The sequence below is a fragment of the Neopsephotus bourkii genome, unplaced genomic scaffold (assembly GCF_033783945.1).
Source record: "Neopsephotus bourkii isolate Nb327-2 ecotype Australia unplaced genomic scaffold, CSIRO-AGI_Nbou_v1 NB_741, whole genome shotgun sequence".
Lineage (NCBI taxonomy): Eukaryota > Metazoa > Chordata > Aves > Psittaciformes > Psittacidae > Neopsephotus > Neopsephotus bourkii.
Genome location: NW_026901239.1, coordinates 2,741,622 through 2,765,906, shown reverse-complemented (window position 1 = coordinate 2,765,906; position 24,285 = coordinate 2,741,622). Strand labels below are relative to the sequence as shown.

Here is a 24,285-nt window from a genome sequence, read left to right as displayed (position 1 = left end):
ACTGTCAAAACCTGAGCTCAAATAGAAATTTCAGGAAGTTACTAGCAAATGGTGGTGGTGTGCTGAATTTACCTTCTTCTCATTTATGTCCAGCAGCTCCTCTTCCTCACTTAATTCTTCTGGCAAGTCCTTGATTTTATTCAGCAGTTCTGCTTTGGGTGCTGAAACACTGTAATATGCGGGACAGGTGACTAGGGTTACAGGAGCTTCCTTTTCTTCTCTCCTACACCACAGTGAAGAAAAAGGAGAAGTTCAGTCAGAGCCTGACTTTTTCCCATGCCTAGATCAATGGTTTTCCAGCATTTCCTCTTTGGTACCTTCCCAGTGTTATTATCCACAAAGGAAATGGCCGATTCCTGCCATCAGAGGGTGCATGTCAGCTGCTTTCATGCCTACCCTCTCCTTAAACGTAGACTTGGTTACCATCTCTCTACAGAACCAGATCCTTGCTGAAGCTAAATCAGAACACCTCAGCTGGTAATGGCTGCACTTGACCATATCACCTAGCATGATGCATTACAGCTTATTTCTATATGGTTCTCCAGGTGTCACTTGGGAGTCTCTATCTTATAAAATCCACACTGGAGAACTTGGGCTGAACTTTGCATCTCCCTGTAATAAGCAGGTGCCTCCATCCCTCCTTTCAAAATTTGGCCACTCGTTATCTTTCTGCCTACCACTGTTTTAGTACTGACTTTACTCTCATATCCCTGTTATTGTGCTTTGGACTGAATTGCTTCAGATTACAAGAGTTAAGAGAGCAAAATCAAGTAACACAAAATCAGGTAACACATGTAACAAGCCCTGTTACCAAGCTCGGCATGGTTTTCCAAAGAGCTCACAGAGGTGAGCCCAAAGGCCACACACAGAGCCAAGCTCCTGAGAAAGGGCTTTCAGTCTTCACACCTGGGAACAGAGAAGCTCTCTCTCCACCAGCATCCACCTGAAAAACTCAGCACTGGCTTGTCCTTAAAAGCAGTTAGTGAGTTCTGCAGCGGTGTTAGCCCACCACCCAAAGAAACAGTGCTTACGGGTCATCTTCAGCCACTGTCCTGTTAGCTTTCTTCTGCGTCATCTTCCTCTTCATGTTGTTCTCCTTCAGCAAGCTGGTTCCACTGGGGAAAAGCCCTTCCATTAAGTCCATGGTTGTTTTCATTTTGGAATCTGGATCCAGGATATCAGCCAGAGACTTGTCTTTATGGACAATTTCTTTTGCTAGAGCTTCTGACTTAATATCCTCTGGGGTTTTTGTCTTCACTGGAGATGCTGCACTTTGTATTCTGGAATCCAGGCTGCCTTTTTCCAGTCCTCTGGTAATGACTGCTGGCTCACTGTGGTTTCCTTCAGGTTGAGTTATGGGTTGCTTATCAGTACTTTGAGGTGCTTCAGAAGCAGCAAGTAACTGGTGCTGTTTATCCACAGCAGATGGAGAGCTAGTCCTCTTTGATGCAGGTGGGGAGAGGGAAAAATTGTTTTCATGGACACTGGTGCCCCATCTTGTTATCTCCCACTCAGCCAGGTCGCTGGGAAAGCTTTTGAAGCTGCTATGGACAGAAAAATTCTGTGAGATGAACATAAACTTACCACACAGGACCATTGTGAACACATGGTGAAGGCCTAAGACAAGTAAGTTTTCCTTCTCTCTCATTAATTTTTGTGTCTTACTCCTCATTTCAACACAAAAGCCCACAGTATGAAGCTACTGGCACCATAAACATACTGTCCCTTCAACCTGGACACTGCTGTTTTGTCATTACAACATAGAAAGAACTAGTGAATGAGAAGGGCTTTTGACAAGGGCATGCAGTGACAGGACAAGGGGTAATGATTTTAAACTGACAGAGGGGAGACTGAGATGAGACCTTAGGAAGAAGTTCTTCCCTGTGAGGGTGGTGAGGCCCTGGCACAGGTTGCCCAGAGAAGCTGTGGCTGCCCCATCCCTGGCAGTGTTCAAGGCCAGGCCGGATGAGGCTTGGAGCAACCTGCTCTAGTGGAAGGTGTTCCTGCCTGTGGCTGGGGGTTGGAACTGGATGAGCTTTAAGGTCCCTTCCAGCCCAAACCAGTTAGTGATTCTATGACAAGTTACTTTGTTTTCTGCTCACAGACTGGGGACATTGCATTTCCCCAGCTGGAGGTACCATCCTGAGCTGTCTATACTCATTTATCCTTTTCATGTTGGAAAAGCCGATCACTACCACAGCCCTAGTCAGATTCTTCCCAGATGGAACTCAGAGCAGTTCCTTGGGAGTGAAGGAAACTGTGCTGAGTTAAACCAGCTGGGCACTAAGCCCCAAGTCCTGTCCTTCAGGAAAAAATCACTATTCAGTGTGACTGTGACATATTTGTGTTGTCGCTTCTTGGCAGATGGTCACTGTTTCATAACATCATTACTTTGTGCCAGGTTTCAAATGTATTCTGGGAAACTCTAACTGCTTGGAAAAACCATCAAGGATTTTCACAGTTCTCTCTCAAAACCCAGTAACTAGAAGGAGACAGCAGCCATTTTAACTCTTCATGCTGGAGTAAGAAGCATGGAACTGCCTGCTCAGCTACCAGCTGTGTGTAGTTCATTGCGGTACACAGATCTCAGTCCCATTTGTCTGGAGCCCCGCATATCATGCTGTATATGGCCCTACAATGCCCAAGATGGTGAGTTCCAGCCCCCCCCCCTGCCCCCACCCCTACCTCACTTTGGCTTCCTCTGCGAGACTGGTGCATTTGTCTCCAGATGCCCCATTCCCCTCAAGGGCCACAGGAGGGGGAGGAGGTGGGAATTCCTCTGTGCTGTTGGCAGAAGTGTAAGAGCTCAGCTCAGGAAGAGGATGGGATGGCAGTGAGGTGGGTGAGAAGGGTGGCACAACAGCCCTGGTCTGGGAAGGCATGACAAACACCTCGTCATCCTCATCATCCTGCAGCAGTGGTGGGGGTGTGAGCTGCAGCCCTGACTCTGAGATCCGGAGATGGGTTGTCCCCTGGGGAGAAGGAGTCTCTGGGTCAGAAGAAGTGCTGCTCTGTGTCGGCAGGGACTGCCACCTTTGGGGGAACTGTGGCCCAGCTGCTGGAGGAGACCCCATGGCCCTCAGGTAGCTGTTGTCTTTGACTGAATGGGCCCACACCACTTTAGGTGGAACAGATCTGTGGAGGAGCCCAGCCTTCCTTCTCCACATCATTTCTTCTGTGGGAGTCTTGGAGGATCTATCCTGGACATCATCCAAAGACTGTGCCGGAATATTACCGTTGCCCTCAGGGGGAACATCATCTCGTTTGGCATGGTGCTGTCTCAGAGCCTGGCCATCACTTGCACTCTGGAAGTCTGAGGGAGCCGGGGTGGGTGTACTGGGGGAGGACTGGCCAGATCCATGAGTAAGGTTAAGGAACAAGGATTTAAAGCCTTGCTTTTGCTCAGGATAGCGACTCCTTGCCTCTGATGGGGATGAGACAAATGCAGAAGTCCTGCTATCTGGCCTGGAAAGTTCTGAGAGCTTGTGGTTCTCGTTCAGTGTGGTGGACCCGGTGACCACCTCACTGCTGCGGTGAGGATGGGGATAATAACTGGTGAATGCCATTTTTTCTGAGTGGCTTCTTTCTTTCTTGCTGAGAGACCTAAATGTCAAGAGACACACCATGATAAGATTAATAATTAATCAATGAGCAAGAAAAGCTATTGTGCATCTCCTTAATAAGTAAATTATGCAACCATACCAGGGGCCTGGGTCAATGCCTGCTGATCTAGGTGAGGTGCAGCTAGGCTTTGAAACTGCTAGTAGAATCCAGTCTACTAATGCTAGGGACACAGAGACAGATCCAGTCCCACTCTCCATCTTTATTTTCAGTGTATGCCAGATCACACACGTATGCATACATGTAGCAAGCACCACAGCAATAATTTAATAGAAAGAAAACTAGGGAAACCTAAATGCCTGGCTTCCTTTGCAGCCTTGCTTTGAATTTTGTTTGTTACAGATGGGGCTAGTAGTAACTGCTGTAAGATAGACTGCTTGCCATGATCTACCATCAAGCTCTATTCTCAGTTGCTGGTAACTTAAAGAATTTCAGCTCTATGGGCCCTGGCAGTGCTCAAGGCCAGGTTGGACGGGGCTTGGAGCAACCTGGTCTAGTGGAAGGTGTCCCTGCCTGTGGCAGAGGGTTGGAACTGAATGAGCTTTAAGGTCCCTTCCAATCCAAATCAGTTTGTGTTTGTGTCAGAATTTCTGTAACATTATCTGCTCCTTTTGGAAAGGTGCCATCAAAACAATTCGACTGTCTCCAAGAAAAAAGTGAGGCTGAAAAAAGCACTATTTTGACTGCAGATAAAAATAAAAAACCTCCCAACTCTCAAAACCTTGTAATCCTGTTAGGAAAGAGAGCAGGTATACAGAACCCAAAGCCAACGCGCTTCAACTGCAAATGGATGTTGAGGCTGCAAAGCCAGCAGAGTAAATTATTCCTTCCAGGTCTTCTAAAATGTTCTAATGTGAGTCTGAGAAACTGTGTCTGGCCTTTGAAGTGAGGATCCTTCTCAGAATCCATAGCCAAACCTACTTGCCCCTGTGGCTATTTAGAAACAAAAGAAGCAACAGTAACAGCGCTAGCAGATGCAAGCCTAGATGGGCTAAAAACATGAGTCCATACCATAAACCAATGAAATACAATAAAGCTCTTACTGCCAGTCTATTTTCTGTTCTTGAGATGTGTTGTTCACATAACTCAACACTACTAATCTGTGATGTTTGAGGCTTGGGCCCCAAATGTGCTCTCAGATGTACTGGTACAAATTAAGAATAACTGCCAAAGACATGGGTTGTTCCGGCTTTATTCCTGTGTAACTGAGAATAGAATTTGGCTGCTTTTGCCTGAGGGTGGGGAAACTTTCCAGACAGACTGCTCTTGGTATTGTCTGTGGTTCCTGGACAGTAGCAATGTGTATTCTTTTCGGATGCTCAGTGTTTGTCAGAAACACCAGATGGTAATTCTCTAATTGAAAGATCTCTCCTACTGTGGAAGCAATTGTGTATTCTAAAACTGGTGGAGCAACAACTGTTCCCAACAGTGCTTATGAGACAGTTATTGTATGACACATGGAGAGGAGCACAGAGTGTAAGTCACGGAGCACGTGTGACCAGAGCAACTGATGGCTGACCAGGGTTTCCCTAACTTTAGCAAGAGAAGTGGTAGGGATGGTCCCATCTCTTCTCCAGCACATTAAGCAGCTGTGTCCCAAGGAACCCTAAGAGCACAATTTCTACTGTCTGCTATTGCCTTCCCTGAAGAGCCTGTGCATGGAGTAGCTGCAGACAGCAACAGGATGGTGATGGTAAGATGTGAGAAGACCAGCTAGAAAACAGCAGTTTGGGGCTGACAACCACAGGGCAGACATAGACTGCATCTTGTAAGGGTTGGATTGAAGATGCTACAATAATCCCCTAGGAACCAGACTGTGAAATACTCACACTGGGGCAGGGGAACATTCAACAGCATCCTGATAGCTGACCTCCTTCTGTGACACATGGGTAGGGTCTTTGGTCTACCTGCCCCTTTCAGTCTGCAGAAAATTCAGGTCTTGCTCTCATCGAGGTTTAAATGTAAAACTTCTACCAGCTTCAGCAGTGCACAATCAGAGCCCTCTGGCTTCCAAAACTCCAGCCTATTTTCTTTCAGGTCATTTCAGTAGCAGTAACATCAGAAAAATCACTCAGCAGCCAAGGCTCGCAGGGAGTGATTTGCAGTCTGTGTAGTGGGACCCTCCGTCCTCAGAGCCAGGGCTTTTTCCTGTCTTCTCCCATCTCTCAACCTATCTTTTGGGAAATCCAATACTGATTAGGAAGGGAAAGCAGCCTCCCATCTCCCAGAAGAAATGGGTTTGCAGAGCAAGCAGGATGCCTATGCAGCTGAAACATCATAGCAGCCTCCCATCTCCCAGAAGAAATGGGTTTGCAGAACAAGCAGGATGCCTATGCAGCTGAAACATCATAAAACTATTAATACAAATAATCTCTGCACAGTGAAGCATGAAAATGAGAAGCCTATGTTTTGTGCTCCAGTAAACTTATTTTCAGTCTGGGTGTTCAATCCTGTTACTTGGAAAATAGGTTGGGGGATGGAAAGAAGCCACAAGTAGTTACTGAGAAGCATGATGAAATGCCATCTCTAGAAGAAATGGGGAGGCAGGATGAACTAAAGCAGCTGTATTGTTCTCTTAAGAAAAAATAATGGAAAAAGTTATTCAAATGAAAGTAAACGGGTGTGTTTTAAATAATCATAAAAGGATGAGCCTGAAGGCAGATTGAGTCCCTCTAGAACAACATTTATGTTTTCTTATGGGTAAAAATGGCCAGCCAGTCAGCAGTAAGATGCAGCTAGACTAGGAGCCTTCCTCTACTTCTTGTGTGGTGAAACCTTTGGAGACAGCAGTGTTAACTCCCCCCGTGACAGCCCAGTGGGCTGACCTTTAGTGAGAGCTTATGAGCAACAGAGCTCCTTCGTGACTAATTCTTTGAGTCCCTCTTGATGGTTTTTACTGCAATATAAGTTAGCTATTTGAGCACTCAGAGCTTAAGGCAAACATCTATTTATTATTTAAATGTAAATACAGCAAGATCAACTTCAGTTCTAGTTAACTTCAAAACAATCCACTGCTAAGTGGATAGTTATGTAAAGTCGTAATATTACGAGTTTTATGATTACACTTTTCTATTTTTAAAAACATTTCTCTTTCCCCTCTAGCTGAGCAAAATATCATGCCTGCATAAAGAGAAGCAGCCTAAACGCAAGCTCCCAATTCAGTAAGATAAATGAAATCTGTTGAGTTTGGTCCACGCAAATGTTCACCGCTTCTGGGGAGGCAGCATCCTGGACTGGAGAAAATGAGACAGACTGGGATACTGGGATATTTTTTCCTTTAGAATCCGTCAGTTAGGACAGAATCTGGATGCGAGTTCTAATGGCAGATCAAGCACATTTTGGAAGTTACACGACTGGAAATGCATTGTACAAACATGCTCCAAAATGACATGAGGAGGCCTTGATAGTGAATTAATGTCTGTAGTGAAAAAACAAAGGCTCTCAGCAACTTAACTTCTCCTAACTCTGATGGATACACAGACCCAGAACTGTGCCTTTGCAGATGTTTTCTCTAGTTTGTTATGACACATCCGTTTACACAGACAACATGTGACAACTGCTGCTGGCAGCAGAATGGCAGGAGTTTATTCCACACTGAGTGACAAAGGGGACATCAGCATGTACCTACCTGGCTCCTGCACTGACCACGTAGAATGGATTTCTCACCATGGGGCCAAATTCACTGTTTTCCCTTCGCAGCAGGTCCTGGAGTGCGAAGACAATATTAGCAGTAAGCAGAAAGAGAAACAAAGTATGAAAACACTGACATTTCATAGTAAAAGAACACTATTCCTATTTAGAGGACCTGCCTGCCTTTTTCTGGATGGACTGTGGACCAATAGGCAGACTTATTCAGAGACATGTCTTTTTAAAACCCCTCAGCAAGTCCTTGCCTCTTCTAAAACCATGCTCAAGGGTATCAGTGGGACCTGGGTACTCAACTTTGTTCTACATGCAATCAGAAAGCTGAGACATCACTGAAGCAACCTTAACTGGGAAGGTAAACAGTGAACAATCTGTGCCCAAGCCCAGCGCCAAAACAGATCAGAAACTCTGTAGAGATACTGAATGACACAAAGGCTGCCAAGTCCAGCCACGCGCAGAGGTGCTGAAAAACTTCACAATGTTCAGCACTTGGTTCTTTGGAAAACCAAAGCACAGGAACTACCTCCTCTTTAGGCATTTGTACCTTCTAAAACCAGATAAAATGTTGCAGCTGAAATACCTTTGTGAATCTGACTCTCTCTGCCCTAGAGCTCCCACCATAGGACATCAGGCTATTATAAGACATGAAAGCAAATGCTCAGCCTGCCTTGGAAAGGGTTGGTATTTTCTCCCATACAATCTTTCCAGCAGAGAGCATTTCAGTGTCCCTTTCCCTGCACCCTCAGTAATTGCTTTTTTTGGTTAGTGTTGCTGCAGAGGGAGGGTAAGTGCAGATCTTGATTTAGGAGTCCAGGAGCCAGGGGATATACAGGGTGAGACAAACTAAAAAAGCAGAGAGGAAGGAAGGCTGAGAACGTGTTCTGAAGACTGAGAGCTAATAATTCCACATGACTATCAATTTCTTTATATCTTTAAACAAATTCCTACAGTGACATTGCAATGTGATTTATATGCAGCCTGAAAGAAACATTAGACACTGTACACTGAAAAATATACAGTGAGGCAGAGAAATCTGCTGCTACACTGGAAATAAGCATTTCCCACCAAAAAATCTGAAAAGACTCCAAAAAAAAATAAAAACAAATCACCCTGTTTCTCTGGCTTTGGCCCCCACGTTCATAGCTGTGGTTTTGTATTGGAGACAGATCAGAAGCAAACCTAATGAAATGAGCACTTAAACATACACTTCCCGTTCAAACAGACACTTATGGATTGGTGTGTATATTGGAAGTCAAACATGCTTTCATGAGTTAGGATTTAAGAACAGGATTTTCCCAAGTGCCTTGCTGCCTATGGGACTAAATTCTCATTCCAGAAGAGGACACAGCTACATCACTGTCAAACAGCAATAAGGGCTCTCCCCTCCTCCACTCTCCTCCTGTAAGAGGGTCTGCAGGGCTGTTCGTCATCTTCAAGTCACCTTCCAACAGCCAGAATCTCTGGTTTGGCTGCAAGATTAAAAATGAGCCAACAAGGGGGAAATAAAGATCTCCAGAACTACCCTGTATGTCCCCTGCCTGAGAGAGTGGGCTGGGTAAAGGCAAACTAGGGCTGCCTGTCACTGAAAAGTATGTTTTAGCGATATTTCTCTTTCTGGATGGCTGGTTTTCAGCTGCTCAGGCTGCTTGAGGAGGCAGAGAAAGAGTCACAGCTTGGCCTTCACCCAAACCCTTTCTTAAGGACTGTCCTCTTACTGAACAAGACTTCATGATCAGCAAGTGTGACAAAATGGCACAGATGAGACTGATGCCTGGCAGGTGTAGAAAAAAACTGACGATGGGATAAGACAGGAGTGGTTGTGGAAATGCGTTCTGGTCACTTGATATTCACAAGCTGCTTTTTGAATTCTCTCTATTTAAAAATGTAGCGTGGGATCTGAGGTCTGTTGAAGGAGGACATTTAGAATGAAGCACACAGTGAGTTTGGGAGGACGGCTCCTTTGGTTGTTTCCTCCCTCTCCCCGTAATGAATGAGCCTGGTGGGGAAAGAGGGATAGGGCAGCAGACCTACACTGCTGTAAATCCATGTGGCTTGACCAGATGCAGCTACCTATATAGGTCTAAAGAGATTTCAGGCAGTTGAAGAGCTGGCCTGGGCAGTTGTTCTTTAAGAAGTTAGCCTGTTTCTAGTATTTACCCTCATCAGAGTCAGTCAAATTCCCTGTTTGTAACATCAGTGCAATGTTTCCAACTGCCAAGCAGGGTACATGGGACAAGCAGTCAGGGTCTCCACTAAGTTTTCTCTGCCATGTTTCCCTCCAGGGCTGGAGGCAAAACATAATGGTTATTGGCAGAGCCTTTGCTGCACACTTCCCAGCACTGTTGGGCACAGTGTGAGCAAGGGAGATTTCAAGCAGCCTTTAGTCCTCTCTACTTTGCACCAGTGAACTTGGATAAGGTAGAAGAGCAGCAGCAGCCTATCACCACCTTAATGGTACAGCCCACCAGAAAGTGCTGAGTGCTTCTTGCGTGATGCTTTTTACTGTGATGATTCCATGATGTGTTTACCAACAGGTAAAAACAGGATGGGATGGGACGTCCACAGCAGCAAGAACTGCATCTCAGCATCTCTGAAATCCCTGAAATAGCCCCAGCATTAAGAAAACTGAATACAAGCAGCACCTCACCCATAAGCAGTTAAAACAACACCCTGGTAATTTAAACACAACAAAGTGTCCCTATCTCAACATGTATTTAACCTCTCTCTAATGAATGGAGTAACAGCCATGACTGAACTTCAGCTTGTTAATCCCACATCCCGACATTCCCTGGTTCAGAGCCCTTCTCATCTGCATGCGTGATCCCATTTCCACATACCTGGTGTTTCTTATCTGCTGTAGGAGACGACCTGGAACGTATATGCACAGGGAATGTCTGATTGTCGTACCTATCAAGCAAGTCTTCCACAGACACTGATTTCCCAGATTTCCTGGCAACGGAGGGTATTTCAAAGACCTGCTCCTGCTTTCTGTAGCGAGGCTGGCCCTGCATGCCCAAAGGGTTTGTCTGCATGCCTTTGATGAGCTCTGTTTTGGCTCTGTAATCCCGGCACCTCTCTGTTTTCGGTCGGCTTGTGACCGAGCTGTCTTGGCGCCCTGTCTTCTTCTCATCTCCACTCAGGTCAAAGCAGCCCATCAGACCAGGAGGAAGAGTAGAAGATATCTGCCTTGTCCTGGATATCCGCTCTATGGACTCTCTCCGGCGGTAAATGTTCTGGTCCTGGAGAGAGTTCATGCTGGAGGCAGAGGAAAGGCTCTGGCTGTCTGGGCCACATGGCTGTAGGTAGGAGCTGTGGGAGCGCTCCCGCAGCAGCCCCACATCTTGTGAGGATGGACGTCTCCCTGTTTTGCGCTCAATGTAGTCAGCAAGGGCATTCTGCTGGAGCTGCTTGAGCTCCGGCTTGGAGAGACTGGCTGTGGAAGAAGCTTTGCCATCCCCTTCGAAGATCTTACGCCGATCAGCCACCGTATTCTCTGGGAACACAAAATGGATGCTTTTCTTCTGCAAGGAGAAAGGCGATGGCTCCCCATCAGAGATGCCCACCTCATTCATCTTCTCTGGCTCTGAGTAAGACCGCTTCTTTTGCTCTGCTGTTAGCCGCCTTCGGCCCCCAATGCGCAAGATGTGCTGTGTCTTGGCGTAGTCCAGGGCGGACAGGCTGCCTTCTGTTGGGGTGATACTGTGCCTCTCCTTTGGGGTGTGTGGAGATGGCACCATGCTCCTCATGCCCACGTGGGCTGAAGCAGGCCTCTGTGTTGTCCTCTTGGGTGTGCTCCCGAATGGGGGGCTGATGCGACGGAAGGAAGTTGCCCTCAGGACCCTGGACTGAGCATCTTTAATGCTGTTCCTGTAAGCTCTGTTAAATGGTGTGTCCAGCTGCGATCCATGGGCATCGTGGATGTTATCCTTCCAGAGGACTTCCTTCTCAGGCTCAGCTCCCAGCTGGAATGTGCTTTTACTCCTTGGGAGCTGAGCTGCCCTTATTTGTGCTTCCTTTTCAGGACACAGGCTGTAGTATTCGCTGGGTCTTGCCTGCTTCACCGAAGCCACCATTTGCAGCTCTACAGGGTGCCAATCAGCCTCCTCCAGCTTCCCATTCCTGATGGAGGGGCTGGAGACCCTGCCTGGCTCGCAGGGCAGCTGGCTGGGCTCATGGAACTTGCTCCGCATGTCCTCCAGAGTGTACAGAGAGCACCTCATGATGGAGGGCTGGCTGGTCCTGCTCGGCCCATAGTGCTGGCCAAAGCTGAGAGTACCAGCACTCTGGGGCTGGTTAGTACTTTGCTCTCGCTGCTCAAACTTGCTGACCTTTTCCAGCACTGAGCAGCGGGACTTGCCAGCATCTGGTTTGCCATAAGGAAAGCTTTGGGTGCTGCTAGAGATGAGCTGGCTCCTCCCAAAATCAGAAGTCCTTGGGTGCTGTGGAGAAGGGGGCTCCTCACACTTTGGCTCGGCAGCACGGAATGGAGTGACATTCCTGCCTCCCTCCTCCTGCCTTGCAAAGGCCTGTGGGTCCACATCACTCCACTGTTTGTGCCCCTGTCCCCTGTGATCCTTCTCTTCGCTGCTGCTCCTCAAGAAGGACAGTTTGGTGTTGGAGTAACTATCACCCGGTTGCACATCTCTGACCTCAGAGTTGCTTTGCCTCCTGGAGCTCTCTGGGACGTTCTGCAAGGAGGGGAAGCCATACTGCTGGGCCTTGCTGTGACACCACTGGTGGTGAGCAGCAGCATCTGTCTCATTTATCTGTGCACTGCCATTTTTGTCCTCCTGGGATTCAGCTGTCCAGTCCTCTTTGGGCTGATAATGGGCTCTTCTCTCACCAGTATCCCTCAGCTGGGGCTGCAGAGCTTGAAAACTGTGTTTGGAGGCCTGTGCAGTACCTGTGCAGGACTCTCGGTTGCTGTGTACTCCTTTGTAAGGAGGTAGCAGCTCCTCCCTTCTTGAGGTGGTCAGGCAGACTTCTGGGCCTGCCATGCTAGGAGCTTTTTGCTGAAGAAGTTTTACTGCAGCATCATGCTTTATCTCAGCTGCTAGGGGCTGGTAGAAGATGGTTGATCTGTTTGTAGTGCTTTGGCTTTCATTCTCATCAAGGCCCTGGGTGCTGCTGGCTATGGCCTTGTCATAAGAGGCTGGAATTGGCGGAGAGTACCCACTTTCTTTGGCCAGAGCAGGATAAAGCATCCCATTATTGCTTACAGGAGGCTGGGGCACCTGGGCATAGTGCGGCTCTGGGGAGGGTACTGGGTAGACACCAGTAGGCAGCAGGGGCTGCCCCGGCTGCGCTGGCTGTGAGTAACTCTGTTTGGGCTTCATGGTGGGGCTGCTTTCTGGGCTCTTCTCCACCACGGTGTGCAGATGTCCTTCTCCAAAGGGGGTTTTCTGCACTGGCCCCTGGGACAGGGCGCTGGCAAGCGGAGGCCAGGACCCTTTCAGCTGGGTTCGACCAGGCTTGTTCAGATCAAGACCAGTGCATGAGCTGGGCCTCTCATGATGTCTGATTGCTGCATAGCTGTCGCTGCGGGTGGGAGGCAAGGGAGGTCCCTTGGGGGGTTGGTTTTTGCTGTCCAAGGAGCCCTGGCCTGGCTGAGCCCAGGAGGGAGCTGTGTTGTGTCGGCTGAAGAGCCTGATGTGGCCGCAACCATCCAGTGAAGCCTGGGCCTCACAGCTTGGAAGCAAGGCAGAGGACTTCACCTCATATTCCTTGGAGATCCCCTGCTGGGCATCGTAGACTGTCTTGACATACCTGATGTCAGCTTGCCTCATCCTCTCATGTGGGCTGCCTTGGGGCTGCATGCTGTCTGTGGAGCAGGAGTACTCCTTGCTGAAGGGAGGAGCGGGGTACTCAGGGATGCTGGAGTTGGTGGAGAAGGAGCTGTAGGCAGAGTCTCTCTTGTTGTGGAGGTGGGAGAGCTGGTCAGTGCTGTTGGTGGACTTGGCTGGGGACAGGTGACAAGGGTGGTATCCAGGGGAGGAGTGGTCCAAGCTCTCCATGCTGCCCCGGGAGCTGTATTGGTCAGGACTTCTCCTCAGATAGCCATGCTCATAGCCAGAGAGATCGCTGGTGGAGGAGCTGGGGAAGAGCAAGAAGAGAGTAAAAACGCACTGCCAGCAGAGAAGAGGCACAACAACTTATAAGTGAGCTCAGAACCAAGATGTTTAGTTTTGAGATGACAACCCATATTTGGGCCTTACTCCATCCCCTGTTTGCAGTCATCCCAGTTCACGAAGAGGAACTGTTTGACATTGCAACACATGGCTCTTATTTACTACAGAAGGGTGGGAGGGAAATACAGACAGAAAGATGGTACATCACTGGAGCCAGGGAGGATCAACCTCACCCATCAAACCTATCCAAGGCACTTGGAAAGCTGAATGAGCCCCGATGCCACAGAAGAGGAGGAGAGGAGCACGAGAGGCGTTGTGGGGAGAATCTAATCTCTTCCTTTTTTTCCCCATTTCTTTTTATGGAGAGGAAGGCTATGTCCTGGCAGGGTTCCTGGAAATTCAGCTGTCCTAAGGATAGTTTGTTTGCTGTGAGAAAACTAAACTGACAAGACAGAGAAAAGATGCATGTGGTTGTGTGTGGAGGCAAGTGGGAGGTACAACAGTAGAAGGGGTTTGAGAATGCCCCGGGAAGTCTTCACAGCCACCTCCTCACATACGAGGACATGCAGGACATCTTAGCATCTGCTCTGAGGTACATGTGTATTGGAAGAGGGCTCACTGCCTTCAAAAAGAAGGATATTCGGAAATCTTCCCATCAGTGAGAAGGGAGCATCTTGTACCAGCCACAGTCCCTCCTGACAGGGGAGCCAGTTTCCCCTGGATAATCTCTTCTCCCAGATTCAAACAAATACATTGAGGATTTGGGATTGTAGCCTGAGGATTTCACTCTTCTTCCCTCTGTTCCCAGCTCCACTCGCTTAGATATTGTTTTTCTCTAGTTCCCTGTGCAACTACGTGCGCTGTGCTGGCAAACCCACAGGAAAGCACCATGAAAGGAAAGACTGCTGTCCCATGCAAAGGGTGGCAGAGCAAGGCTTGGAGCTGGAAGCAGGAACGGAGAGGAGCCTGGGTTTGCCAGAATGCAAGCTGGAAAGGCAAAGTCCATTTCTACGTGCTTTGCTCCACTGGAATAACAAACCTAACCCTGCTCTGTGTAGCAGGGGAGCTGGGGATGCACAGCAGCCTGGAAATTAAGGAGACAGCAGGTAAAACCTTCTTCAGCAAGCATCTGCTGAAAAGCCTAAAGCTTCCTCCAGTTGTATCCCAACTAGCCACCTCCACCTGTAGCTGATTAATACCCATAAGCCCAAAGGACAGATAGGGAGGGGAAGGCTGCTAAGGGAGAGGAAAGGCAGGAGGAATCCTGCCTGCAAGGGAAAAAAGCAGCAGCTCTGCAGAGGGATGCAAAGGAACACAGGACAGGCAGGAAGAGATATGGCAACTCTCAGGGAAAAGCTGGCCTACTCGTTTAAATGCACCACTCTAGTTTTACGTATCTCCCTGGCAGTGCTGGCCGCTAGATGTTCCCCGTGCTCCTCTTCGGAGACTGAGCTGTACTGCCAAGGGCTCTGCCAGGAGCTGTGGCTGGGAAGCAAAGCCCCTCGGTGGGAAATGAAACTGCTACAGCATGATCTGTGCTGAAGGCCAGAGATGAACATACATTCTTCTGCAACCATCTCCTCACTTTTTTTTTTTAATGCTATTTTCATTTTCCTCCCCTCTGCCAAGGCTCAGTCTTGCCTGTAAAAGAAACGTGTTAATACAGCGGCTATAAGGAGAGTTTCCCACACCCGAAACCATTCTGCCTTTCCAGGGAAAACCCTCAAAGGGCACAATTAAAACTTGAACCCCCTCAAGTTGTGTCAGGGTTTACCCCCAATACATTTTGGGACTCCTGATGGTAGCTGAGGGGTCTGTCTCCTCCCCATACTCATCACACTACATGGCCTCACAGAAACAGCCCCATCACTGCTTCCAGTAGTCTCCCATGTCCAAAACCAGAGTGGCCTCGTACGACCTTCTTTTAACAGCACTAAGGTTACTAGTTTAGTCTTTTGGGGACTGATAAACCCCTGTGTTAACTTCTTAGAGAAGCAGCCATGCACATATGGCTATGATAGAGCTGACTTCTGCAGAAAGTGATAGCCAAAACCAGGAAATCCCTTGCTGAACTTCTCACCCAGGCAGTATTGTTGGTGCTGCACTACTTAGCTGCTCCTGAGAGTGGCTTGGTTATGCTGACAGGCACAGATGCTCTGTACCTACACCCTTTCCTTCCTCTTTTTTTTTTTCTTTTTTATAGGCTAACTTTTACTTCGCATTTCTTTTCCTTTGCTGGGGAAAAAAACATGCCATGTTTCTACACAGGGACAGACCATGGGATGCAGAGCAAGACTCTAGCTCCTGCAACCGGTTCCATAGAAAGCTGCATTAACATCCTGACAGTGGGTTCCCATCTTGGTGGGAAGGGGGATTTTAAAAGTAATTAATTTCCTAGCTGTTAACCACCTCATAGAACACTTAAAGGAGGAAAACACAGCCACTTACTTTATCTGGGTAACCAAACAGGAACCAAAGCCTTCCTAACTAATGCTAATGACCTGGCTGTTTGTAAACCTATCAGCTCATGTTGGATGGTGCTTTGAGCAACCTGGTCTAGTGGAAGATGTCCTTACCCATGGCAGGCGGTTGGAACTGAATGAGCTTTAATGTCCCTTCCAACCCAAATCCTCTGATTCTATGATGTGATTCTGCTTTACCTCTCTGCCCAAGAAGCACAGGATCAGAGCCACGTAGTGCTTACCTGGAGTGGTAGGACTGAAGCCAAGGGGTGCCAAGCATACCCTGAGATATTTGCATCATGCTGGGATTGGGCTGGTTCTCTGCAAGTTTGCCTGAATGACAGGAATGAGGCCGGCCTGGAGTTTCACTCCGCCTAGGTGAAAGCAGAAGGATTTTGCACATTAGCAACAGGTCAGCTCTTCCATGGAAGATGTGAATGAAATGTAAAGTAACACCAACAGCCACGTTTAAAATTGCTCATGCTCACTTCTGTTTCACTGTTACATTCTCACCTCTTCCAGCAAATCAAGCAGTGATCACACACAGTTCCTGACATTCACACAACACTCCCCCAATATTTGCAAGACAACAGGCATGGGCACACAAGGCAGATGAAGGAGTTACTGCCAAACGCAGAGGGTCTTCCGCTCTACCTCCCAGCCAGAAGCCTCCTCACTTGGGATGAGCCTGGGGGCGCATCCACAGGGATGAGTTTACAGGCTGGGCTAAATGTAGACTCCCACACGTGATTGTGATGGATGCTGAAGGAGTGCTTTCCTCAAAAGGTTCTCTTAATTTTCAAGTAGCAGCTGGCAAAGTCATCTAAAGGATCCAACACCATGAGGGGGTGGGAGCATGCACAACGCTGTTTTGATCTCTCCTCAGTGCTGATAAAAATGCAGGAAGGGACATGACTACCAAGTGCCACAATATGCGTCCTCCAGCTGTCCCCCTGCTGCAGCGTGTGCTGTCACCAAATCACCAAGGCTCAGGCCAGCCTCCATCAGCTCTTAGCAGGAAAAAAAGCACCAGCAACCTTATTTAAAGCACATAATGGTGCAATGAAAAGTCAAAGCAGGGGATTAGCAATCGAGTACCCTGAACATGCTGCAGACTCTGCTTCCCCCCGGCCTTTGAGCTTGTACTTAATCTTCTCGCTGCTTTCCAGGGCCGATGTCTCCCCCTGCTCTAGCACTCATCTCCACAGCTCCTCATTCTCCCTGTGAGAACAAGGAGCAGCACTAGGCCTGTGTACCACTGAAGTCCTAAAAGCCTGCAGGACAACCTTGACTTACTTAGAAAGCATAAATGAAAAAAGAGGATATGACACATCTTTAAAGTCTCTGTCTCACTAAAAATGTCACAGTAAAGCATGTCCTGAATAAGTCTGTAAACAGATTAAAATGCCCTCTGCAGATGGATACCAGATGCCAAAAGAGGACTATTCCGTACTGCCTAAGACTGTGAAAAGAAATGGTACAGGAAAATGCACAAAGTGTAAAACAATTGTTAGGGTCATGTCTTTTACAAATAAATGCCAGCACTGGCTGATGTTCTATGACATGGAAAAGCACTGTCAAAAAGTGAGAGGTAGAACCACTTCACCAGTAGTTTTTTCATACAGATTTCAGAAGCACAGATCACTCTCTTATCAGCAGCTAAGAGGAAAGAAAAAGTGACATTCTTTTCCTTTTAACGTTTGTTGTGACAGGGCTGTCTTAAGGAAAGCTCCAATCGAGGCATACATAGGGCAAGCTGAACTGAGCGCTGCTTTACCATTACTTGTGTAGGTGTTGTTTAAAACAGAGCTCTTTTGTTAAGTTCCTTGCCCAGAGAAATGAGGAAGCTGAACACTGCTGGATGGGAAATTGACAAACTGTTAAGAATAAGCCACATTCTTGCCTTTTCTGTTGCACAGATTTAAGGACTCTGTACTTCAGAGTAGAATGAGCCCCCAGCATTAATTTTACTTGTGAAAGCAAACTGAATGATCACAGCAAAGCATCTTACCCTTTGATCTGATCAGCAAAAAGCTGCAGGGAGCTGTGTAGCCAGTCTTCTGAGCCACAGGTATTTTAAACCCTTTTGGTCAACAGCCTTGCAATAATACAACATATGGACAGCAAAGCTGTGAATTGCAGTCAGAAGACTTGCCATGCCAGCCCTGTGCTGGATAACCTTGCCTTGTTTCCACACCTACCTGATACTGGAAACATGGATTAAGGGTAACCGAATCTTAGGCAAGCTTAAGCCAAGAGAAGAAGCACTGCAGTACACATGATCTCTAGCTCATGTTGCAGACTCATGCAGGGCATCTCCAGGATGGAAGTATGGGGTTGTTTGTGCAAATATGTGCACTGAAAGGCAGAGAACACTGGGGCTGATCCTATCTCCAATGAATCAACCAAAAGACTCTCCTTGCAGCTCTGAAGGTGTAAAAGCAAGGGACAGCTGATGCTGCCAGTGCCTGGGGGGAGTTGTTCATGGAATGCCAAGACATTCATAGCTTCAGCCTTCTGTAGCACCTGAAAATAGCACCTTGCTTCACCCCACCTCCTTAAGCTTAGCATAGAATCATAGAATCAGACTGGTTTGGGTTGGAAAGGACCTTAAAGTTTATCCAGATCCATGGGCAGGGACACCTTCCACCAGACCAGGTTGCTCCAAGCCCCATTCAACCTTGCCTTGAACACTGCCAGGGATGGGGCAGGTACAACTTCTCTGGGCAACCTGTACCAGTGCCTCACCACCCTCACAGGGAAGAACTTCTTCCTCATGTCTAATCTAAATCTCCCCTCTTTCTTTATAATTATTATTGCCTAATTAGGGGAAAGTACTGGAACTGGTGTGCAATGAGACAGTGAGCACCATGGTGCTCACTCCACAGTATTCTCTAAAGGAGAACAGCCATTTCTTGTTACAGACAGAAGGGGAGTTGAACACGGTTAATCTGCCAGTTCTGCAACAGCTTTTGGTTACACTTGGTTTACTGCAGAGCACAACTTCGGAAGCAATAAAAACCAGAGCAAGATTAAACTCAAAAGAATTTAATCAAGTAGGGCAGAACCATTTTTGTGAAGCCCACAACATGAGATCCTGATTCGTCCCAGACAAACTGGCTGAGTGATTAAGCTTGCAAATTCCTGACTTGAGTGAAGACAAATAAATCACTAGATCTTTCAGTGGTATAAATTTGGCATGGCTCAGCTGCCTTCAACAAAACCAGGAGCAACAGCTCACTCTTTGTTCCAGGCAGTTGTAGGATTTCAAAATGCAGAACTGTAGTAATAACAATAGTGATGATAATAATAATAACAACAAAAATAACAAAATTACTTCATCCCCCTATCCTTCACACTAGTTCCTCAAGGGCTGCACCTGCACCATATTTATAAAAACATCTGGACAATCTTAGTACTGAAAAATTCTCCACTTCAGATAAAGGAGGAAGTGATCCCTATGTTGTAAATGCCAAAACTGGAAAAGAGACCCCTGTTTCCTCATGGACACCTCCAGTGATCAGATAATCTGGGCATCACGACAAATGCCTTGGAGCAAAGGTACCCAGAGAAGGCAGAGGACCTTGGTGCCGTGCTGGCATGGTAGCTGTAACACTGATTACTCACCAGATATTGCCAAATTCACCACGTAAACTGGAAAAAAGGGAATAGTCTTTAGTCTTGTCCAGCTGTTGTTATCTGGATGCTCCTCGTTGCTATACGAGCCACAGCATTTTTAGACAAGAAACGTGACTGGCACATTAGCAGTCTCCTCTAATGCAGTCTGGCAGAGGCTTGCTGCCGTCTGGGCTGCAAGGACCATACTGACATTCCTGAGGCCCTTTACCATTAATAGCTCTGTAGCTAGTGCTTATTGTGAAGAGCTGAGCGTGTTCTTCCCTGTAATCCCTAGATTATTTTAATGCTTTGTATGCAAAACAGTGATGGAACTTTATAAAGATACTTTGTTACTAACTCTACAAACGAATCAGCATCTACAGAACAGCCATCCAAAGCTTTCTTCACAGTGTGACTGAAAGACTAATTTATCTTTTTCCCAAGGTTACAAACTAAAGCCATCCAAAGCTATACTTGCTCTGTAGACATAGCATAAGAGTGTCAAAGGAAGATGCTGAAGGTAGAAGAGAAGGGTTTCACAAGGAAAGCACCTTCCCTTAGGAAACACGACTGAATTTTATCCTCACAGACAATAACAGGATGTAACTCAGCCTTTTAGAAAGCTAATGAGCGCAAGTCAGGGAGGGGATGTTGTGGCTGACCAATTAGCAACACAGAGTTATCAATGCCCCAGTAAAGAGACCTATTTCTACTGCAACACATCCACAGAGCTTGTGGAGAGTTGGATTTTCATCAGTCTTATGTCTGTCAAACATGTCATTTGAAATGGCTGAAGAGACCATTTGTGAACAATTATTCTTCTACCACTGACCGAGTGCTCATTTTTAACTCTGTCCCAGCAAACTTCAAAAATCTCCTCAGCAAAGACAGGGAACACTGAAGATAAAGCCTTTCAAGAAAAGCATCTTTCCCCAAGGAGCAGAATCTACCTGTGGATCCAGGCAGGAGCAGTGGTCACTTGGACACATTCTCCATGACCTGCAGGGATGAGTTTGACCAGCTGCTGCTGTTAACATGACAAAGAAAGGTGGGAAAACTTAGAGAACTAAGGCCAAGAGGGTCACTGTGCCATCACAGACAAATGTGCAGCATATCCCTGTGGATATGCTTCCCCCTCTGAGCAGCTGCATGGCCTAGGAGACTCTGTGGGAGATTGGTGTGGCTGGAAGGGATGGCCTGGCCCATTCATCTGGGAGGTAGGAAGGAGGGGTGTCCTGCAGCAGACACCCTCCTCCTGTAGAAGAGGAGAAATACTTGGATGCAAGTGCAAAGCTTGTGCCTTTTGGATCTGATCCCAGGCATCCAGTAAGAAGAAAGCAAGCCAAAGAGGCAGCTGCCCATCCCTATCGCATCATCCTCATGGTGGCAAAGATTTCAAGCTGGTGATATTTTTAAAATAAAATGTTACTAAGAAGTAACTAAGAAGTTACACTAATAACACTGTGGCAGAGGAAGTATGGCCTGAGCTGTACCCTGCTGCATGGTGCAGTAGGCTCTTTCTATATAGAGAGATCCTGACCATAGCAATTCATGTGTAAGCTCCCAGGATGATGGGGTACCTGCATCAACAGAAAGCAGAAACAACAATCTGTATTTTCATCTGTCTCCAAGATGGACACATCTAAAGGAGCATGAGTGTAACAGGGATGTTCTACAGGCATCCTAATGTGTTGCTGCGGTCCCTGTGCCTGGCTATTAAGCAGGAGATGAAGAGAAAACTAAAGCACTCAGAAGCCTATTAGGGTTTCTACAGAGCAAGGCCACAATCTACTCAAAGCAATGTCGCTCTTAATTAATGTTCAGTCATGGTTCTAAAAATAAGTGTAACAGATGAAGCCAATTTGAAAGAATTTGGACCCTAATGGCTTCAGCTTGGTGTGTCTTTCACTGGATCTCTGTTTTTAGGCTCAGCTAAGCCCTTCTGGTAAGTTCTGGGGCAGGAGACACCTGGAGCGAGCTCTGTCCCTTTATAATTCTGACTAAAAAAAAAGGACTCTTTAGAAAAAAGTCCTGAACTATAGGAAATGATATTTCAGGTCATGCATCTTGGGCAAGAGTGTCTTCTCACACCTTTAGGACAGGGAGAGTCTCCTCCCCCAAAACCCTCTTTATGCTCAGACTAAAACCCCCTCACTTCATAAGATTTAGGTGAAATGTGTGAATGTCCTCTTACCAAGAAACAACCTTCTTTTCCACAGTATGTTAATCTCTGCAACTTCTAAAGGACAGCTGCTCACCCAGGAAATCCCTTCAGAGTATCTCACAGATTTTAGCAGTCTCAGTCTTAAACTAAGAAAAAAAATGATAGAAACTTGATAAAAATACCCTAGCTGAGCTCAGGGCTCTACCCAAAGCCTGTCTGGCCTCATTTATCTTTCCAGCCCCTTTCCAGCGGCAGAGGCAGACGTTGTGCCTACATGTTGCTTCCAGCTGATCTGTCAGACACTATTTGGTTTTCCCTTTGACAAGCATCACTTGGATGTCTGTGTTGCATCAGGCCCTGGGTACCACATCAGAGCTGGGAGACAGGTACCGGGCTCCCTGAAGTCCCTCTGTGGTGAGGAAGCAGAGGATTGGAGGTTTCTGCTCAGATTTCCTACCACCATTGCCAAGTCTTTGAGAGAAACTCCCCACCATACCCCTGGAAAGAAAAGCACTGTGAGGAAGCAGAGATGACAGCCACGTGTCTGGATGTACATATTTTTTCCTATCATTTTTCTCAACTCCACATGAAGGAAAGAGCCTGTTTCTCATCCTCCTCTCCCTGCTTTCACCAAAAGCAGGCAGACAGAAATGGTGCAGAAAGATTATTTTGTGGATGGGAGTGACTAAGGCCACAGCAGCATTCATCATGCTGCTTCTGGTATGGGACAAGGTATGGATGGCTGAGGGCACATGAAAGCACACGTGCTGCAGCAAAATTTGCCAGAGTTTGCAGAAAAAACAAATTGGCTTTTTTTGAAAGAAATGCTCTCCAGCCCAGGCTGCAGAAGGAAATGCTGGGATCACTCAGAGGTGATGGCAGCTATGAGAATGATTGCTCCTTAGTTGAACTTAGGAACAGTCAAACATTGTAATTAATGATTATTGGTCTTGTATGTCACACTTTTGGGTTATCACATTTCTTTGGTTGTCTTATCCAAGAAAGGGGCATTTATCCTTTTTCCAGGAAAGGAAACAAAGGCCTCAAGAGGTGAAGTGACTTACATAAAATCACCCCAAATCACAGGCCTACCGCAGAGTGCAGTATAGGAGCCAGGCCGGGTGCTACAGCTTCATTTTCCCTCACCTAAGCATATGTTTGACAGGCAATATTTAGATTGAGAACTTTGACCTGCACAAAGAAAGGGTCCAGCTGACATTCCCTGACACTAACCAGACAACACGGTTGAATAGGAACAGCGGGGCCTTGGTTGTTAGTGTGAGAGGTGATGTATACAAGCTTCACTCTTGTTGATTACTGGATTCACAGACGTCCTACGAGGATCTTCTGACAGCTTTTTGAAAGAAAGCATTACCAAGCAAACACTCTTAAGTATGATTTAAATGGCAAAAGAAAGAGTATTTCAGAGGTCTATTTTGAGAAAGTACTTGGTGCCAGGATAGTCCATCTGTGCTGTTCACACCAGGCTGTGGCTTAGACACGTGGGAGCCAAGACAGGCTCCTGCCTGGTACTTAGAGCACGTGTAGGCTAGAATGAGGGGCTGGTGAGCACTGGATTAGAGACTCTCTGCAGCTTTGCACTTCCTGCTACAATTTTACTCTGTTTCCTTTGCTCGAAAGAGAGGAAGAAAGATGTGGAAGAGACAGCTGACTGACTTAGAGCCTTTGAAAAGGACCCTATTATTTCTTGCCTGCTCCAGGCATTCACATCATCTCTCATGGCACAGGCAGCCAAGTCCTACAGTGGCTTTCCCTGCCCACGACTTTGCAGAAGCCACAGAGCTGCATCAGTTTACCTGGATTGATGAATTGGCCCAACAGGCTTAATTCAAATAATTTTTCCTCATTCTTCTCCAGCCAGTAAATTTGTTAAAAAGACAGAAAAACTAGCATAGCTTGGATTCTTTCTCACCCTTATATCAAACACACAGCAACTTGCAACAGGAGAGACTTTGAAACAATGGGAGGAATGTGTTTTCCTTGTTTCATTCAGTGCTTAGGAGGAACTTGGTGGCTGGCAGCAGGAACGCTGCCCTGTGAGCCCGATTATACCAATGGAACATGGACAATGAGTCATGGCAGGTAACCAAGGGGATTTTCAGGGCAGCTTTCAAGCTGTAGCTGGCTTCTTCTCTGAGTTGCAGGGCTACAAATCACAGACTACACTAATAAACTCCACACCAAAGTGCTCATGTAGAAATGACAAATGGGAGAGAAGAGGAAAGTCCTTTAGGTGCATGTGCTGAATGTACGTACCTATATACACACATATGGGGAGGGGATATGTTCACAGACTGCTTGCTGAGGTACTGCAAATCAAAAAAGAGCAAAAGGTACCAAGGGGAGTTAAAACTTTTAGCTAGTCAGGTGAACTAGCCAGAGTAAATTGTGATTTACTCCTAGCTGGGAATTCCCACCTTCCCACTGTTCCTGCAGGGAGCAGGTGGCCGTCCTTGAGTATATCACTGGGGCTTACACCAGTGGGGTGAGCTGAATAGCAAACCTGCAGTGATCTAACACAACTCAAGCCACTGAACAGCTAACAAATCCATCCTCTGCTTCAGGGAAACTTTCAATCACTTTAGCAATAAACACATTTTGTTGAAAAACACCCCTGCATCTAGAT

At 47.0% G+C, this 24,285-nt stretch overlaps 1 protein-coding gene across 7 annotated transcripts in view; it reads right to left on the bottom strand.

The window, feature by feature from the left end:
* Positions 1 to 24,285, bottom strand: part of SHROOM3 (shroom family member 3) — a 143,282-nt gene that overhangs the window by 5,638 nt on the left and 113,359 nt on the right. For 6 of the 7 annotated variants that reach the window (XM_061354693.1, XM_061354691.1, XM_061354694.1 and 3 more), the window contains 6 exons: positions 16,099 to 16,230; positions 10,104 to 13,359; positions 7,250 to 7,326; positions 2,686 to 3,603; positions 1,032 to 1,544; positions 73 to 223 (listed from right to left, as the gene is read on the bottom strand). In XM_061354693.1, the coding sequence (XP_061210677.1) occupies positions 73 to 223; positions 1,032 to 1,544; positions 2,686 to 3,603; positions 7,250 to 7,326; positions 10,104 to 13,359; positions 16,099 to 16,230 (5,047 nt within the window). The remainder of the gene's footprint in view (positions 1 to 72; positions 224 to 1,031; positions 1,545 to 2,685; positions 3,604 to 7,249; positions 7,327 to 10,103; positions 13,360 to 16,098; positions 16,231 to 24,285) is intronic. The other variant, XM_061354692.1, reaches the window with a different exon arrangement.